Genomic DNA, 20,205 nt, shown 5'->3' with positions numbered 1-20,205 from the left:
CTAATCAAAATAACCCAACTGCAGTTTGATTGAGATTAATTGGAATGCACAATGAAAAAACACGATTTTTGAGAATTGTTAAAAACGGAGTTATCTGTTTTTGCAAATGAACTCTTCATATATCAAATTTAATATGACAAATACATAAAATTTCTTATTATAATGCATACAGTTTTGCCCCAAAAAACTAAAAACTATTTAATGCAAAATATCTGGACGTGTACCGTAGACTCGCGGTGAATCCTGCGGTTGGGTTTGCCGAGGGCCTCTATGATTTCTAAAGCGTAGAGCAGCTTATGAGGGCTCTTGATCCTCAACAGATCCTTCCAGCACAAACCGTCAGATCCCTAAAGCCATGGTGAGAACAAATCAAACTTCATGCAGAGTGCAATGAACAAAAATGTATGTAGAACAATTTTCACTCAGAAATTAGTAGTAGATTTAATAGTAAATGCTTGGCACATTGACATAAAAGTGCAGTAGAAATTTTTGAATTTTGAAGTAAAAAGTTCATTTCTAAAGTATAAAAATATATGAAGAGTTTATTTGAAAAAAACAGATAACTCAAACTTCAAAAATCATGTTTTTTTATTATGTTATCGTGTTTTATTGTGTTAGTTAGCTGTATTTTTTTGTTATTTTTTAACGTAATCAAAATAACCCAACTGCAGTTTGATTGAGATTAATTGGAATGCACAATGAAAAAACAAGATTTTTGAGAATTGTTAAAAACGGAGTTATCTGATTTTGCAAATGAACTCTTCATATATAAAATTTTATATGACAAATACATAAAATTTCTTATTATAATGCATACAGTTTTGCCCAAAAAAACTAAAAACTATTTAATGCAAAATAAATATGTAAAATTAATTTTCACTTGAATTAACACATTGAATTAAATGTGAAATTTTGAAGCCGTTTATTACAAAATATAAAATTTAATATAGTAAATTATCAAAAGGTCTTATTATTTTAATGTATTCATTTCCCATATAAAACTAAAAACTATTTGTTTAATGCAAATAAACAAGTAGAAAAAAATTACCAAGAAATTGCTAATAAGTTTCGACAGATTGAATTAAACACGAAATTTTGAAGTAGAAAGATTCAGTTTTGTCCCAAAAAAACTATTTAATGCAAATTTAATTTAATGTTAATTTTCACTCAAAAATTGCTAGTGAATTTCAATATGTTGAATTAAATGTGCAATTTTGTAGAAAGACTGATACATCATAAAACATGCTTCAATAATCTTAGTTTTCAAAAAAATCTGCTTTTACAGTGTACATGTTCAGGCTAACAAACGCTAGAAATCTCTTAATAAATGACTGGGCAGCATGGGTCATGTGACTGACCGTGTCATCGGAGATGTTCTGGAAGGCCTGGAGCATGCTGGGACACGTGGGCAGCAGCATGAGCAGCTCCCACACTCGGCGGGACAGATTCTCCGCATGGAGGTGCAGCTCCTCACAGCGAACACTCTGCAGGAGGAAACACACTGGATTGGATGCTGGTTTAACTCAGTCTGGACCGGGTCTGAGGCGTGGGGCTGGATGTTACCTCAGTGCTGTGCTGGGGTCTGTCGGGGCCGGGCGGCTTGAAGCAGGCCAGCATCTCCAGCAGGTCGAAGAGGGTGGTGAGGTGGGGCTCCTGCAGGAGCAGCAGCATGGGGATGTGCTCCTTCTGAGGGGGCGGCAGACACGACGCCGGCAGCTGGACTCCCTCGCCCTTCCTCTCCCTCCGCGGAGCGCCCAGAGACACGAACACCATCTGACAGCACACACAAACGTCTCTTAGCGTTTTATGTCTAGTGTTGTGGACTCAAAGGTGTATGTGGATTTGTTTGGTCACCTGCATGTCCTTGAAGCCGAGCTCGTGAAGGGTCTTCTCATCATAGTCAGTGGTCAGCTCGTGTCCTGATGAGATCATGCGCACCGGACCCATCAGACCACCTGCACATAAACACACACGCACAGACTTTACCAGTCAAATCCCACTATAAAATGTTGCCAATGCCATATGAACACTCATTTGAACTTTTGAGGTTTTAACTAATTTTAAGTATGTATGTATATAAATATATCATATACATACATACAATTCATATTTAATTGATATATTATTAAATATTGTATATATAAATTCTACATTTAAGTTATATATATCCAAAATATAAAATCACTTTTTGAGGTTTTAACTAATTTTAAGTATAAATATATCATATACATATCATATATATCATATACATACATACAATTCATATTTAATTGATATATTATTAAATATTGTATATATAAATTCTACATTTAAGTTATATATATCCAAAATATAAAATCACTGAAAAAGAATAATTTTATATGAATAAATATTTATATATAAACAAAAATATATTTAATATAAAAATATATTTAAATTATAAGATGTGGATGTATAAAGATGTACACAGACAGAGAGATAGACAGATGGAAAGATTTACATTACATAATATATATAAAATATCCAAAGCATAAAATTACCAAAGAAAAAAAGAACAAATTATATATTAATAAATACTGCACATATAAATTTCAAAATATAAATGAAAGATTTTACATACATAAACACTATATATTTTTTTTTGCTTATGGGCATTTGTACGCTATATACATCATACAGTCAGAGTCAGTGGACGGTCTGTTTGAGGTTCAGATGCGATAGAGTCACAGTCGTCCAATAGAGAGAGTGTGTGTGTGTGTTTTCTGTGTGCATGTACCTGGGAAGTCCTGCTGGCGGCTGGTCTGACCGAACTCCTGCAGCTGTGCCTGCTGGCTGAGCTGATCCTTCTGAAGGTTCTCATACCAGTGCGTGACCTCTGCCCTCAGATCAGCCACCTGATCGCTGGGGTACATCTCGATGGTCATCTGCACAGACACACAGAAAGCTTTATTAAACCCAGCCTGAGCAGACACCAGGGATGAGGAAGATGATGATGATGAAGGCATACCTTGTCAGGCAGTCCTGCTGGCTGACACACGATCCTGAGCGGGAGAGACTGTTTATCACTGAGAGCTTTCAGATGACTGCTGATGCCCGTGCCCTCGATCTGCCACTGCCGCAGGTGATACGCAAACCTGAACACACATCACTTAACACTTAACTGTGTTCTTTTACAGGATGAAGGTCATAGAGGTTACTAGCATTCTGTCAGCTTATTCAATGTCCGTTCAAATTTTGATATCCAAAAATGTTTAAATTCCACATGATTTCTCACATAGACATGGTTTTCACGTCACTGACGGAGTGTGTGTACCTGCGTCTGAAGGCCTCCAGGTGTGTTTTGAGCAGAAGCAGTCCTCTCTCTATGATGGTCAGGCTGGAGTGGGCATCTTTCTCCAGGTTAGCAGACGCCATCATCAAGCTCTCCATACACTTACTGATGAACTCCTGCTCCTTCTCCAGACCCGTTTTACCTGCGGTCACACACACTAATAAATACATCGCATTACACACTCACATAAATTCAGAACACAAAACAAAAACACAACCATCAAAGTCCAATGGGACAAATTGCAGATTAAGGGTGCTGTCACACTAGCACTTTTGGTGCGCACCCGGTTTCGATTGACGTCAGCAGTGTTGGGGGTAAACGCATTACAAGTAATGCGAGTTATGTAATCAGATTACTTTTTCAAGTAACTAGTAAAGTAACGCATCACTTTTTAATATCCGAGTTACTTTTTCAAAGTAAAGCAAGTTACTTTTTTTCCCCAATTTATTGATTGACAGCTCTTCTGTCCCCATGTTGAGAGAAATCAGAAGATGTTACTGTAGTTCTAAAAATGTGTGTGTTTGTGTGTTTCACTCACTTTCCTGACGAGCGTGACTGACGTGCTGCAAACAGAGAGCTGTATATCTCATTTCAGTTCGCCTTCAGCGTTCTTTGATCATTTGCAGTACATTCGTAAGACAGACGTAAGTGCCGTTACGTACCGAAGCTTTGTAAACAAAATGAACGGTTCAAAAACGTAAATATATAAAAGTGCAGAGAGCAATGTTATGAATTTGCCGCCTTCTCCAGCACCGTCATTACTAAGCAACGGGGTAAACAGCTGCTGGCTTGATGACGCAAACGAACCGTGGTTCGGACCCAAATAAAATAATATGAACGCAGTCCAGCGGGGGCAGGGGGAGGGGGGAGCAATCAAACTCGGGTTCAGACCAGGCCATCTAACCAAGTGTGAAAGCACCCTTATTCTATGCAACCAAATGATGTAAAAACACCTGCCATTTGATGAATTTGTCAGTTACATTTTTTAGTCATTTTAAATTTAGTATATTTTTTATATTACTATTTAGACTTTATTTATTCTTCTTTCAGCTTTCGCAGTTATTAACTTCCAGGCAACATTCATTTTTGTTTACTTTAAATTTTTTCCATCTAATATTTACATTTTATTTCTGCTTTATTTAAATGAACAAAAATGCTTTTAATATTTTTAGTTAACGATAATAACCCTGCTTACAACATAACAATAAAAAACAAGATCAATAATTTCCAGGTAAAACTTTTTAAAAAACATTTCAAGTACTTTAAAAATGTCTAGCAGTATTAAAAGCTGCTAAAAAAAGGTTTCTTCTTGCATCTAATCTAATCAACACTGATCTGACAGCAGCTGAATAATGACACCAGTGTGTTCAGTTGAGCTGCTTATCGCTGAATTGAACTTGTTTCATAATGAATGAACTTACAGTTACTGAACTGAACCGAACAAATACTGAACTGACTTGAAATTAATAATGACACTACTGTCCTGCCAGTTGATTTATAGCCAAATTTGGATTTGCCTCATTTTTGAAGTTTGAATCACTTATTCTGTTCCTTTGTTTAATACTGTCAAACTGCTTTGAATCTCGATAGCATAAAGGGCTATAAAAATACAGGTGATTTGATGACGAAAATAGAGAGGTTATAAAATTGTAAATGTTTAATGGTTATGAATTATGCTTGGCGTTTACTGACCGCTGATGTAATAGGAGTTGATGTACTGGATGGCAGCGCGGCTGATGTCTGCAGACTGAGCCCTCAGCGCGATTCCCCACAGCTGATCCATACCACACAACTACAGAAAGAGAGAAAGAACGGTCAGGGAGAACACATCGAGAGAAACCGCCGGTGAGATTTTGAGATCCGCTGCTGTGAACCTCGCAGTTGGAGCTGCTGTCGTAGGCGCTGGTGGCCAGACGAGCCAGATTACACAGATGCTGAAACAAATTGAGTCCCGTCATGCTGATCGTCTCCGGCTTCAGCTGAGGCATCTGAGAGAGAGAGAGAGAGAACCAGCCGATGAAAGATTCATTCTCACGGCATGTACAGTATAAAAGATGTGTTTCAATGATACAGTGACCAGACCTTCTCCAGGAAGAGGTGTTTGTATGTCTCCATGCCCATGGCGTGCTGGTCTTTACTGCGGACCTGGTTTAGGAACCAGTGCAGGGCGTCGTCATAACACTCAGAGTCCTCCACTAAACAGTGCCACAGGATGTCCACCTGCTCCAGACTCAACCCTGACACACACACACACACAGGCAGGATATTCATATAGTTACATATAGAGTGATTCTCACATGCAGCGGTGTGTGAGAGATAAAGAGAGATGCTCACTGAAGTGGTCAGGTGATCCAAGCGTTGAGAACACACAGGTGAGGAACTGCAGACGCACCTGCACCTCCGCACTGTGACTGTACCTGAGACACACGGGGTGTTAACACAGCACTTCATACACACAATTCAGACAAAAGACAGTTTTTTCTTACAGAAATTAAGATTTTTATTCAGCAAGGATGCATTAAATTGATCAAAAGCGACAGTAAATAAATTTATAATGTTGCAAAATTTTTGAAAAAATTATTTAAAACAACTGCCTCGTTTTAACGTTGATAAGAACTAAAAATGTTTCTTGAGCAGCAAATCAGCATATTAGAATGATTTCTGAAGGATCATGTGACACTGAAGACTGGAGTAATGATGCTGAAAATTCAGCTTTGATCACAGCAATAAATTACATTTTAAAATATAATCAAATAGAAAACAGTTCTTTAAAATTAATTAAAATAATATTCCACAATATTACAGTTTTTACTACATTTTTGATCAAATAAATGCAAGCTTGGTGAGAATTATGTTTCAAAAACACTGAAAAAAAAATCTTACCTACCCCAAATTTTTTGAACAGTAATATAGAAATAAAGACATCAAACTTACAAAGCGAATTTGTGGTTCTGCTCTCTCACTTCCTGGATATAGTGTAACAGATCATCAAAAAAGAGCTTCATCATGTGCAGCTCCTTTTCCGCCCACCTGTAGCACAAAATTATCTGTAAAGTGCTCTTAAGTTCCACTTAATAACAATATGGAGAGCAGTGGTGGGCGGAGTTTCTTACATGGTTATCCAATGAGTGTCGTAGCTGGAGCCGAACTGCTGGAAGGTCCCAAAGAGCTTTGGCAGCAAACGCAAAGACACCACCACTGACCTGATGAACGCAAACAGAAACGAAACAATCAAATATCTCCTACTGGACCTTAGAAAAACCCAAACCTCTTCAGCAATTTCCTACAGCACTTCACATATCTGTGATGGTCTCACCGGTGGTTGGCTAGGTTCTCCAGACAGCCATCGATGAAACGCATGCGGATCTGACGGTCAGTGAACCAGCAGACCAGAGAACACAACAGCTTCTCTGCCTCATTGATCAAGCCTTCCGACAGGTGGATCTAGTCACCAAGACAACACCAGAAACACATAAGAATCACAATCTAAATGTTAAATACTTCAAATAGTCTGCTGCGAGGTAAACATACCGCACTGTCGTCCTGGACCAGGTCCCACAGAAGGGTGTTTCCTTTCTTGCAGACGCTGTCCAGGTTGATGTCGGTCACCGCGTGTGAAGAGTACTGATGTTTGTGCACTGCTGGACCTGGAGCAGAACATCAGACAGAAACTATCATGTGACTTTTGTTTAAAGTCAAATTTGAGTTTTTGTAAAATGAACCGTAAAATCAACAACAGCAACCCCTTAGAGCACCCTAGAAACCATCAGAACACCATCCCAACAACCACTTTAAGCCTGAAATTCATTACACATTTTTTGCCCCGATTTTTACATCGATTTACAGTCTGGAGACGTTGACGCTAGCTGCCGAAAGTCAGAGCCAGCCTGCAGATTTGAGTTGACAGTTTCCATAGAAAATCACGTAGTGTATGATGGTCACAGACTCCGATTTGATATTTTCAGACGATTTTAGAACACGTTGTTTTCATTTGTCAAGCGTCTCCTAGCAACAAGGCATACATTTCTGCGTGAGTTTGATGTGATCAGAACGACTGCTAGTATATCATCCTCAGGCGTGTAGTGTATGCTGGCCAGTTTTCCTTTGTCACCACTATTTACAAAGTCGGCAAGTATACGATGCCTAGTGTTTAAAAATCTGTTCAGATTTTAAAAGTTGTGTAGTGTATTTAAACACAACAGAAACCTAGTAACGCTCTAGCAACCATCCAGAACACCCAAATTACCTTAGAGCAGGGGTAGGCAAGTTCGGTCCTAGAGAGCCGCAGTCCTGCAGAGTTCAGCTCCAACCCTAATCAAACACACCTGAACAAGCTAATCAATGTCTTCAGGATTACTAAGGCTATAGTCAGGTGAGCTTTTTTTTCAGGGTTGGAGCTGAACTCTGCAGGACTGTGGCTCTCTAGGACCGAACTTGCCTACCCCTGCCTTAGAGCAACACTCTAGCAACTAGGGATGCTCATATTGACCGTTTAAAGGCACAATATGTAAGATTTTTTTATTAAAATATCCAAAAACCACTAGAACAGCGTTACATATTTTGCTGACTTGTGTACTTACGTTATCCCAAATGTTTCGATAGCTCATCCATGAACATGATTTCTGTCCGAGTCCCGTCGGATTGCATCGGCTGTGGAGATGAAGACCACAACTCCCATGATTCCACATTCAGTCACGTGTCATCAAACTAGGCCTTTGTCTCTTTGTTTATTTTGAATACGCGCCCTCTAGTGGCGAAAATGACATATTGTGCCTTTAACCATTAACCGAAAGTAAGAATTTTACCCGATTTATACTATCAGTTAAACTGTTTAAAAGTTTTTTTGCCATGTTTTTTTTCACAAATATTTTTAAGTTTGCTGCATGGAAAAATAAAAAATAATGCTATACATACAGTATTTGTTTACTCGAGGGCACTTGTCGACACGTGCATATTTCGCTGAGCAAGCACCTGCTTCCCCTTCACTTAGTTAACTGATGTAGGCTGTCACTCATCTTACTGTAGATCATCACGATCTCAGAAAGTTAATAAAAAATAATTAAAGAAGCTTTACACTGCACAATTAATCTCTTATTTACATCACGTCTACACTTTCTTTGTTTTAATGAGAGAATTCGCGATCGTGCAGAACTTAGCAGAACACCGGCATTTTGGGTGGGGTGAGTGGATTGCGTTCATGAAATCAACAGATACGTCTGTGATTGGCTACATTGCTCAACGCTGCTGCAAACACGCCGTGAATAGAAACATATGGCCAGTAGATGAAAAGTCCCGAACCGCAAATTGACAGGATTTTTGTGATGGTGTTTTTGCTGCGGGTCTAACAATTAGCAGGCAGCACTCCAGTATATCCGTACAGCATGTAGACATGTTACTTAAAGGGGTCATATGATGTTGCTAAAAAGAACATTATTTTGTGTATTTGGTGTAATGAAATGTGTTTATGCGGTTTAAGGTTCAAAAAACACATTATTTTCCACATACTGTACATTATTGTTTCTCCTCTATGCCCCGCCTTTCTGAAACGCGTCATCAGTAAACAGTCCTCCATAAAATGTGCTGCACACATCTGAATATTTGGGTTGAAGTGTTCTGGAACAGTGTTGTAAATACAACTTAACCACTGATTTCTAGTCGTGTCCATTTTTGGAAGGCCAAACAAAGTGGTTTCGCTTTCACAACGAAACACAGCGTCACACACGGTGGCCTAGAGTGAGCGGAGGCCGGATTGAGTGAGCAGAGGCGGGCGGGCGGGCTTGAGAACAGTGCGGCCGGTGGATTCGACGAAGGAGCTTGCGGCAACCACATGTGACGACCCTGGGCTGGACCCCTGCTTCGTCCACGGTGAAAGCAGATGCGGCGATCCACAGCGCAAAGTTGATGTATTTCCTCAGTTACCAGCACAGATCAGCTCCAGGCATGACGAAGCGATATAGTCCTCTTTTGGAAGGCCAAACAAAGTAGTTTTGCTTTCACAACGAAACACAGTGTCTTCACGGAGTGTTAGAACGAGCCGTTTTAGGTAGGCGTGGCTGACTCTTAACTTTTATAAAGAATATCTCTTTGGATTTGAGACTTTAGTCTTTACAACTTTACAGATCTTCTTTATGCACCAAGAGCTTGTAACACTCCAAAGAGAAAGGAAAAATTTAAATCGCATCATATGACCCCTTTAAAAAAATTTAAATAAAATAGACACATACACTGAGGTAGGCCTGCTATATATTTTTATGTCTGACGGGAAAATGACTATGCCGTTCTTCAAAGCGCATAGAAGGATTCAGTGTGTGTTTGAGTTTTGTCATCTTAATTTGTTAATTATTTATTTGATATATAGGCTATTTAGTGCAGGCCTAGGCCTATTTATTTTATTCTTTTTTTATTTATATTATTTTATTCTGTTTTTCTCTGTTCTCAGAAGCGCTGCTGCGTAACAATTTGAGGATGTGTGAATCCAGGTTTTGCTGTTGCTTTGTTTGCACGTTAAAATTAAATGTTTGTATTTTTTATGTATCATCAACAGATGCTTGTCCATTCTATTTTTATTTAGGCTAATACTAATTTATCATTCTAATTGAATCAGTTAACGGTTAATGTTCAGATAACGAGCAGTGGTTGTCGGTCAGGAAAATTAACCCGAAATGAGCATCCCTACTAGCAACCACTTAAAACAACTTAAACACCTAGCAACACCCTGGAAACCACACAGAACACCCAAATTACAATAGAACAACACTCTAGCAACCACTTAGAACACCATAAAAACCTAGCAACACCCTAGAAACCACACAGAACACTTGAATTATCACAGGGCAATGCTCTAGCAACCACTTAGAAACAACTGAAAAACCTAGCAACACCCTAGAACAAGCTAATTGCCACAGAGCGACACCCTGACAAACACACAGAATGCCGAAATTACCACAGAACAACGCTCTAGCAATCATATAAACATCTTAAAAACCTAGCAACACCCTAGAAACCACCCAGAACACTCTAACTGCCATATAGCAACACTAACAATCCCTTAGAAAAAAACTTAAAACCTAGCAATGCCCTAGAAACCACCCGGAACATCCTAGCACTGTGGCGGCAGTCTTAGGTGATGTGTACGTACCTTGCACCAGATGTTCGTGGTATATGGAGGCCAGGTTGGGCAGGTGCTGCTGCAGGTGCGAGCTGAGCTCAGCATGCGAGTTGATCTGGACCAGCTCCTCCTCGCAGCCAGACTCCTCTCCGTCAAAATCTGCCATGTTCTTCTCAGATTTGGCACTGACTTGGGAACTGCTGCAGCTCACGTCATCGGCGCTCAGCATGTCCTCTACCATGTGACTGTGGAGAGTGAGAGTTTGTGTTGAGAGTAGGTTACCAGAAGACACAATGGCATAAAAACCAAGTGAGCCATCTACCTAGACAACACTTTAAGGCATCAAAGCAACCTTTTAAGACACCTTCTTGGAGAAGGCAATCCCCAAAAAGGTTCCATTAGTTAGGATGCTGCCTATGTAGATAGCTAGGGAGATCACTAGGTTTTGGAACAGAGGTAACGTAAAAATCACATTAAAGAGGTAACCTAACCCATCATGGTGGTGGTGATGATGATGATGGTGGTGATGATGATGGTGATGCTGAGGGCTGATAAAACGCCTGCAGTTGAAGAGCTCATTGCCCATGGCCTCCGTCAGGAAGTCTGCCGGTCGAGGCATGCAGGGTGGCTCCTGGGAAACAGACACTCCGTGTGAGGAGCCCATCTCTGTGCCGCCCTGCTGAGGTTGCTGGGGGTTCTGGGATTGGGAATGTGAGGAGGGATCAGCCTGCTCTCCCGACGTTCCCTCCAGGCACACGGATGAAGAAGAGCAAGGCTCAAGGATCCTAAGGGAAGACGAGGCTACCATGGCAGCGGCTGCCTCGGGGGTGAAGGGAATGGATTTGGTTTTGGAAAGTCCGGGAGTGGAGGCGATGGAGCCGGGAATGCCGGGTGGAATTCCGGGTCGCTCCGGAGGACCCTGGACCTCTCCGAGCGATTCGCCGGCTTTGCGTTTGCGCAGCTCTGATGTAGACGGCTCTCTGGAGTCTCGGGTTTCTTTCTGAGGGCTGCCCTCGGAGGCGACAGCTGGCCTGTCATCTTCATCGTCCTCATCCTCGTCTTCATCATCCTCGTCGTCGTCCTCTTCTTCTTCCTCCTCCTCTTCCTCTTCCTTCAGGACCTCGCTGTCAGCCATGTCGTCGGAGTGCAGCTCGCTGCCCGGGCTGCCTGCTGATTGGCTGGCTCGGCTGGATCCAGCCTCGTTGCTGGACGCCTCGCTGCGGCCGCTGCTGCTGCCCTCCTCGCCGCTGTTGGCCGTCTCGTCTGAACTGCCCTGCAGAGACTCCTGCGGAATGGCAAAAAACACTCAAATGAAGCTGAGTGACATCTGTTTTCAAATCATATTTTGGAAAATGCGTTACCTCCGTGTCCGACAGCCTCTGCTGCCCTCGTTTTCCACAGCTCATGATTGGCTCGTCCATCTCCATGTCACTTTCTCCACTGTGATGCGTGTCGCTGTTGTCACTGCTCTCCGGGCTTCCTGCAGGAGAACCTGGGGGAAAATTTAAATACCATTTTAACAAAAAACTGGCTACACTAAGATCCTGGGAGCTGAACCATAGTTACTCATTTTAGCTAAATAAATGAGTAAAAAAATACATACAATTATAATAGAAACTCTTTATAGATGATAATCTGAGCCAATTGTGAAAAATAAATAAATAAAACATTTTAACAGAAGCTTTACACTGACATGATTAATTGAGCTACTGTGGATAGATAGATAGATAGATAGATAGATAGATAGATATGATTTGAGCTCGGAACGTTCTGATAGATAGATAGATAGATAGATAGAGAACTCAGGATTTGAACTCGGGACGCCCAGAACGCAATGGAGTCATATGTCGGCACACTGCACACCAAAAACTCAAATTATGTATACTCAGATGCATATCTGAACCACAGGGGCTAAATAAATAAATAAACAAACAAACAAAATACAATTCCTGGACTCTGATCTAAATTTAATAGAATAATTATAAAAACTCAGAATACACAAAAACCAGCTTCAAACTGAGAAATCTCAATCTTAATTCCTTGGTATGCACATCAAAAAAGCAGATGACAAACACAACACACCTTTCTTGTTGCCCATGGGAATGTTGGTGTTGAGCAGGGAGGCGAAGGAGCTCTGTTTGGACAGCTGAGTTTTGGCTGCCAGAGCGTTATTCCACAAGGCCTTGATCAGCATGGACGCCAAATACAGCGTCTACACGAGCAGAGAAACACCTCAACAAACACATACTGGCTAGCCAGGTAAAAATACAGCTATTTTAGTCTATTTCAAAGTATGTTAGTGAGAGCAGTCATCTATATGACTAAAGTGACTGTGTGTAATTCTAAGATGTGCAGATACAGTGTGAGAGCGTGTGGTACCTGTTCAGTGTGTGCGCTGGGGTGTAACCCTGACACCAGACTGAGCACGTGCCGCAGAGGAACAGGGTCCAGGTTCTTTATGAGCGAGGGGAACAGGTCATGGATGTAGCGACTGCAGTGTTTCAGCTAAAAACAGAGACAGAGAGGCCTGTTCAGCACTACTGTATGAGGAAATAAATGAGAATCAAAGGCCGAACAGAGAAAGAGTGTCTGTGCTCTTGTTTCCCCACTATGATCAAAAGGGCTGAATATCAGAAAATCTACTTTAAAATGTAGTAAAATCTCTACAACTGACTTGTGAGGACAAACATAATAGATAAAATATTGATATGTAGTAATGGTTCTACTGGAAATTGGAAAGAAAAAATTGCTTGCAGTGTTGTTTTAGTATTATTTATATTACTATTTTGAATGAGCTTTTATTTCTATATTTGTGGTTTGCATGACAATTTTAGTTTATGTTTTAGTAATTTTATTATGTGCTCGTCATTTTAATTAGTTGTGTTTTTAACATTTCTATTTAGCTTTCAGTTTTAAATTCAGTAATTTAAGTACTTTTTTAATTTTATAACTTTTTATATATATATATATATATATATAATGTCCATTATAATAAAATAGTTTATACTTCTGTTGCATTCATCACATTAAAAGTGTGATATATATTGAAAATAAATGTAATAATAATAATAATAATAATAATAATAATAGACTTCCAAAACATATTTGCTCACAAAATTGGATTAAAAATGCAAATTAAATATTTTTATTTCTGATAGGATAACTGAATGTTTCAAAATGTTTCTTGTCGCACACAATGTAAGTGTTGTTACTGTTAAATAAAACCACAACTATCCCACAGCATTGTGGGATCAAGTGTTACTTACAGTGTGCTCTGATAGTTTACTGCACATTTTTACAAATTTATGCTATGCAAAAAATTTGAAATTCATGTGAAATGAGTTTTTGTGTGTGTGTGTGCGCACCTGAGCGGCGGCCCATATACAGTCCACATGTTGAGTGCTCAGCCTGCCCTCGGCTGCCAGGAAGTTCAGGATCACTTGGCACTGTTTAATGATCTACAGCAGAAACAAGACGAGCACAATCAGAAATAATAAACCTTTAGTCAGCGTCCAAAGAAACTATGAAAGTCTACTGGACTCACCTCAATGTGCAAATTTGGTCCAAATATGTGCTCTACAACATTGTTGTTGATGAGCCAATCAGCGAGTTCCTTTGCTATCGACCTGAAAGAGGAAAGAAAGATGTCAATACACATCTAGATTGACTGAACTACTGAAACAAGTGGACTCGTAACACTCACGTCTCAGTGTCAGACACCAGGGACTCGTTATTACAGACGTCATTGAAGGTGTGCAGCTGATTCTACAGGAACACAAGCACAGATCATTCAACACCGGCTGGAGACAATGGAAGAAGAGTTCTTGTGTTTTTGTGTCTCGTACCGTGATCTGGCTCAGGCCGGCCAGTCTCATGGTGAGCGTTGGACTCATGAAGTATTTGAAGGCCAGATCCAAGCTCTCTCTGTCAAAACACAGCGCGCTGTCCAGCGGCTCCTTCACCGTGCTCCACATCAGATCGGCCATGTTACGCGCCGCGCTCTGACGCAGCTCCTGATCCGACAAATTACACAGATACCTAAAGACAGAGATTCATATGTTAGGTGTGACTGCATGAGTCAGGTGCATAAAAACAACTGATCACAAAGGGTCATCCACCTAGAATGGCCCACTTCAAAATGACAGGCTGACAACTCAAAAGCATTGCTGTAACTGCAATTTAGATTTGTTTTTTCAAACTGAGGGACTAGTTAAAAGTATTTTCTAATCAGTAGCACGCTTAACTTGTATTAAACCTGAAGCATTCTTTTCAGGATATGTATCAAAAATCCCTTTGTATTTATAAAGAATAACAAACAAAACCTTAAACAAAATCCAGCAAAACAGTCTGAATGACAGAGCATTTCAGTGGCTTGACAATTACATTTACAAAACTATTTTTTTCAAAAAATATATAGCAATATAATGTAATTTGTTACATAATAGCAGTTTGATTTCCAGTTTTTTCACTATTATTTCTTTTATTTCAGTTTCCTTTTGCAAAGGAAAAAAAGACATATTTAATAAAAAAAATGTATATGTATTATACATGATAAATTGTATCTAAATGTGCAAACATAACATAACATAATATATCTGTCCAGTCTTTTTGAAGTGACACTACAAACTCAATTCAGTAGATTTATATAAAACGTAGCGCTGTCAAGCAATTAATCATGATTAATCGCATCCAAAACAAAAGTTTTTGTTTACATAATATATATATGCGTGTGTACTGTGTATATTCAGGATATGTATCAAAAATCCCTTTGTATTTATAAAGAATAACAAACAAAACCTTAAACAAAATCCAGCAAAACAGTCTGAATGACAGAGCATTTCAGTGGCTTGACAATTACATTTACAAAACTATTTTTTTCAAAAAATATATAGCAATATAATGTAATTTGTTACATAATAGCAGTTTGATTTCCAGTTTTTTCACTATTATTTCTTTTATTTCAAAGTTTCCTTTTGCAAAGGAAAAAAATACATATTTAATAAAAAAAATGTATATGTATTATACATGATAAATTGTATCTAAATGTGCAAACATAACATAACATATCTGTCCAGTCTTTTTGAAGTGACACTACAAACTCAATTCAGTAGATTTATATAAAACGTAGCGCTGTCAAGCAATTAATCATGATTAATCGCATCCAAAATAAAAGTTTTTGTTTACATAATATATATATGCGTGTGTACTGTGTATATTTATTATGTATATATAAATACAAATATATGCAGTATATATTTTGAAAATATTTACATGTATTTACATGTATATATTTATATTTATATTATTTATTTTACAGATATATTTAATATATAAACTTAACATATTTTCCCTAAATATATACATGTATGTGTTTGTATTTATATATACATAATAAATATACAGAGAACACACATATATTATGTGAACAAAAACTTTTATTTTGGATGCGATTAATCGCGAATAATCGTTTGACAGCACTCATTAAAATGTAATAATATAATGGTGGTTTTGACTACTTTTCAAGATGGATGAATATTTACAATTTAATAATACATAACATGATCTCAGAAAAACTGGAGGTTTCCGTGTGAATACACTAATACACGCTCTCTCTGTGAGTCTCTGTGTGCTGCTCTAATCCTGTCTGGCTCGAGTCACATGACCAGCACTCTCTCAGCTCTCCTGCCAGCCGTCTGGCTCCCCCCAAGGTCATGTGAGGAGAGTCGTGGCAACTGTTGCTATGGTGAGGGATGCTCTTCCTAGCAACTCAGCAGAGAGCAGATTTTTGGCGGCAGCGCTCCAAGAGTAGCCTGCGTCTCTTTATATCTCTCAGTCAATCAGTCAGGATCCATTAGATGAAATTAAGGTTTAGGTCCAGTTCAGAAAGGTGTTCTTACCTGATAACGTATGTGCGAAAAGGGATGATGTGCTGCATCACAGCGGGAATGTGCAACCATATTCTGATCTGTACAAACAGAAGAATAACCTCTGATTGGTTACGGGTCTAACAAGTCAGACTCTGGTTAATTTGACTAGGTTTTTTTGACTCACGTTAGAGACGATGGTGATGAAGGCATGTGCGATGGGGAAGGGGAGAGTGTCAGGAGCGCCGAACTCAAAGCAGTCCTTCATCAGAGAGAGGCCATGCTTCCCGCAGAACATACACACATATCGCAGCAAGTGCAGAGGGACCTCCACATCCTGAAACACACACACACACACAATATAATCCCTTAAAACACACCCAAATCATTTTCCTAAATTATGCCCCCCAAAAAAACACTCTTTATCTCAACAGCATGATTGTGTGGTCACATGACCAAATGAGTTTAATCAATATATTCTTTAGAAGATCTCACTGACTGGCCAATCACGAGTGAGACTGACAATGACTTCTCCAGAAAACCATTTTTATGCAAATTAATGCACTGAATTGAATGGTTTTATGAATAGTTTACACAGAAATTCATTCAGCCTGTATTTCATGAATAAAGCTCGAGTCTTTGAGCTGTTCTTATGACTTAACATATATTACATTATATTGTATGTATATAATATTACATTATATTATATGACTAACAGATATTGTCATGTGACTATATGACTGTCACATTAAAGTAAACATGATGTTATGAAAACCATATGTGATCTAGTATCTTTCAAAATACTAATCAATTATACAATAATCAAAAAATATACTTAAGTGATATACTAAATTGCTGTAATAATATAATCATCACAACAATACACTATATATATGATGTGGCTATAATATTAGATTATTTTATATTATAAGACTAACATATTGTATTTTTAAAAAACATTATATATAGCAAACATGGGGTATGAAGACCATATCTTAACTAGTACTAAAATCATAACATTAAGATTATTAATACAATAATATAATCATATATTTTATATAGTCATATAATTACCAGACAAATGTCCTTTTAAGTAATATAATAAACTGTTGAAATTATATAATAATCACATTAATATAATATAATAATGATCATTATTATTATAAAATATTATTATTGCATGTCAAGTTTAATTATTAGTTTTATTAAAATAAAGTGTACATGTTGTGTGGAAAAATATTAAATACTTTGCACACAATTCAAGCAAAGACTGTGAGAAATAATCAACAGATGAATCAAAATAGTTGCAGGCAAGACTATTTACAGGCTTCAAAAAAATGCCAAGATGTGAGTCTTTTTTTATATGACCTCAAAGGAGCTTTGGAAAGCATCCTTATATAGAGTTTGAGTATGAATAGTTTGTATTCAATTACTAAAGCCTGTGATGATTCATGGGCGCAGATGAATCACGCTAGCCGACGTCTAAACAAGGAGGGAACATCTTGTACTTTCACACACAGGACACACCTAGCTGTGATCTCAGAGTCAGTTAAATCTAGTCCTGCTCCATTCACTCAGCATCTATTGTGGTCATGAATTATCTCTAAATGGTGTAATCAAGCCCATCATAATGAGTGTGTGTGAAAGAGAGAGAGAGAGAGAGAGAGAGAGAGAGAGAGACTCACATTCATATCACAGAAAGAGCCGAGGATATTGCTCTCTTGTGCCGAGATATCCTGAAGACAAAAACAACAAACGGATATTTAAAAAAGACAGCGACCCAAATAAAACCATACTCAACTTTTCAACAGAAAAACAGCTTCTATTTTTGTCTTGAGGATTTGTTGAGGTTATTCAGTTCATCCAAATCATTCAGCAATAATTAAGCACTAACTGGAAGAGCATAATATACACACATAACACTTATGTTATGTGTATATTGCTTCTGTTGAGCCCAAATGGTAGGTTGGCAAAGTAAAAATGCTTTCAAAACTTCCAGAGCAAACGTTTTACCAATAAATTAGGAACAGGCACAAGTGCTCAGTACTGACAACAATGATCAGATTTTACATGCACTTGAAAAATCTGATTTAGGTCATTTGTCTTTTTAAAATGTTAAAATGATTGTAGCCCAGCTTCGTTTTGTACATATGCGTAACTATTACAACTGGCCTTGACGTTGTGAGCTTGCTCTGAAAGACAAAAGTGATGTGTGATGTGCATTTAATCCATCAAATATTCGATTACGCACACTTGCACACGTGCATACTTGAGCAGCAGTCTTTATCGGTCATTCTGACTACACAATAACCTGATTACAACTGCACATGTAAAAGAACTTAACTGCATGACTGAAAAGCAATAACATCTACAGAAGGAGCATGACAAGCAGAGCATCTTTTAATTTTGGGATTTTTCAGGCATCATTTTTGGTAAAGCAACCTTGAAGAGAATCAAATGAATCAATATGATTCATATCGAAGCTGGTTAATTGGGATAATGGCTTAAAATTGTATGCATTAAATGAAAATTTTGTAAATGCATGTACTAGATCTTATTGTGAACTATTAAAGAGGTCATGAACTGAGAAATCTAAATTCCCTTGATCTTTTGACATATAAGAGGTCATTGTACTATAAAAAGCATCCTCTAAGTTTCAGAACTAAAAACTTTCTTGTTAGTCTAAAAACAGCTCATATTGAAGGCAGTCTGTCAAAACGGCAGCTTGTGTGTGGCTAAGAACTGCCTCCGCAGAAGATCATCAACGCCTGCTTCTACATGGCTGCCTGTTTAGCCCCGCCCACCAATTTGCATATGTAGTGTTTACGAGAGAGGCGAATGAGCAGGTCTACACAGAAACCAAACGATAAAGATGGCTCTGAAAACAACAAGACGCTGTGCAGTGCCAAGCTGTGGAAACAGTCTTCGCATTGCCTTCATTCTGTTCTGATCCCAACATTAGGAAAGAGTGGATGAACTTTATTTTTTAATGAAGATCCAGACCGTCAGTAAGAACTCGGTCCTTTGTTCACGTCAATTTACTGAGGATTCCTTTACAAACAAGGCACAATTCGACACGGGATTTCCAGAAATTTTGAAACTAAAAGATGATGCTGTGTCGACTATATTGGATCCGACCGTAATATCGCAACACACAAGTGTGCGCAACTGTTTTTATTATGTGGTCACTATTGCTTTGTCTGTTAAACAGATCGTTTGAAATGTACTGAGTTTTTATGCGTTTTTAACCTAAATCACAGCAGCGTCCATCTGTGTAGGATGTACACTGTCAAACATACACAACTATTAGCCAATCATAGCAGTGGGCGTTTATTTCCAAGTCTACAATCCACCACGCCTATTCAAACAGAGCGTTCTGATGAGGGGGGTCAAAAATAGAACACAAAATCGCTTATTACTTCTAAATTATTACGTTTCTTTTATTTAAAAATCTTTATAACATTATAAGGGGACCTCAGAGAACAGTACAAAATAATAAAAAGGCAGTTCATGTCCCCTTTAATCCATGAATGTTTCATTTTTTTTTATTTTTTGACCTTGTAAGATGTTATAACTGAATCTATGAGTAAAAGGATCCATTTTGGTGACGTATAGAGACTTCTCCAATCATTTCATCTGCTTAAACCCTCCACAATTGAGTGCAAGATTGAGTGTAGTGCTGGGCGGTATACCGGTTCATACCGAATACCGGTGTTTATTTTTCTTATATGAATTTTTAAAATACCGCAATACCGGTGTCGTTTAAATAATGTTCGGACCGCGTTTGAGGGGGGGTCTCTTTTCACTGTTGCACTGTGGCGAGGACACAGCTGTATGTGTTACTAAAGCGTGAAAGTTCCGAAACTGAAGCTGTAGAACTAGTAGAACGTGATGACACAGAAGAACTCATCCACAATATCCAC

The 20,205-nt window shown here is 38.5% G+C and overlaps 1 protein-coding gene across 1 annotated transcript in view; it reads right to left on the bottom strand.

Annotated features, from left to right (window-relative positions):
• Positions 1-20,205, bottom strand: part of LOC107729952 (ubiquitin carboxyl-terminal hydrolase 34-like) — a 58,730-nt gene that overhangs the window by 30,186 nt on the left and 8,339 nt on the right. Inside the window, exons 4-30 of the mRNA XM_016540694.1 lie at positions 17,968-18,018; positions 16,470-16,619; positions 16,316-16,383; positions 14,264-14,456; positions 14,122-14,183; positions 13,963-14,044; positions 13,784-13,876; positions 12,798-12,923; positions 12,501-12,630; positions 11,780-11,910; positions 10,910-11,703; positions 10,449-10,663; positions 6,842-6,957; positions 6,627-6,754; positions 6,424-6,513; positions 6,245-6,340; positions 5,645-5,727; positions 5,393-5,547; positions 5,185-5,298; positions 5,003-5,102; positions 3,293-3,452; positions 2,987-3,113; positions 2,756-2,903; positions 1,855-1,955; positions 1,564-1,773; positions 1,359-1,484; positions 225-347 (exon numbers count right to left, since the gene is read on the bottom strand). Of these exons, the coding sequence (XP_016396180.1) occupies positions 225-347; positions 1,359-1,484; positions 1,564-1,773; positions 1,855-1,955; positions 2,756-2,903; positions 2,987-3,113; positions 3,293-3,452; positions 5,003-5,102; positions 5,185-5,298; positions 5,393-5,547; positions 5,645-5,727; positions 6,245-6,340; positions 6,424-6,513; positions 6,627-6,754; positions 6,842-6,957; positions 10,449-10,663; positions 10,910-11,703; positions 11,780-11,910; positions 12,501-12,630; positions 12,798-12,923; positions 13,784-13,876; positions 13,963-14,044; positions 14,122-14,183; positions 14,264-14,456; positions 16,316-16,383; positions 16,470-16,619; positions 17,968-18,018 (3,972 nt within the window). The remainder of the gene's footprint in view (positions 1-224; positions 348-1,358; positions 1,485-1,563; positions 1,774-1,854; positions 1,956-2,755; positions 2,904-2,986; positions 3,114-3,292; positions 3,453-5,002; positions 5,103-5,184; positions 5,299-5,392; positions 5,548-5,644; positions 5,728-6,244; positions 6,341-6,423; positions 6,514-6,626; positions 6,755-6,841; positions 6,958-10,448; positions 10,664-10,909; positions 11,704-11,779; positions 11,911-12,500; positions 12,631-12,797; positions 12,924-13,783; positions 13,877-13,962; positions 14,045-14,121; positions 14,184-14,263; positions 14,457-16,315; positions 16,384-16,469; positions 16,620-17,967; positions 18,019-20,205) is intronic.

This window comes from Sinocyclocheilus rhinocerous, unplaced genomic scaffold (assembly GCF_001515625.1).
Source record: "Sinocyclocheilus rhinocerous isolate Xijiao unplaced genomic scaffold, SAMN03320098_v1.1 scaffold313, whole genome shotgun sequence".
Taxonomy (NCBI): Eukaryota; Metazoa; Chordata; class Actinopteri; order Cypriniformes; family Cyprinidae; genus Sinocyclocheilus; species Sinocyclocheilus rhinocerous.
This window is presented reverse-complemented; position numbering and strand designations above follow the sequence as displayed.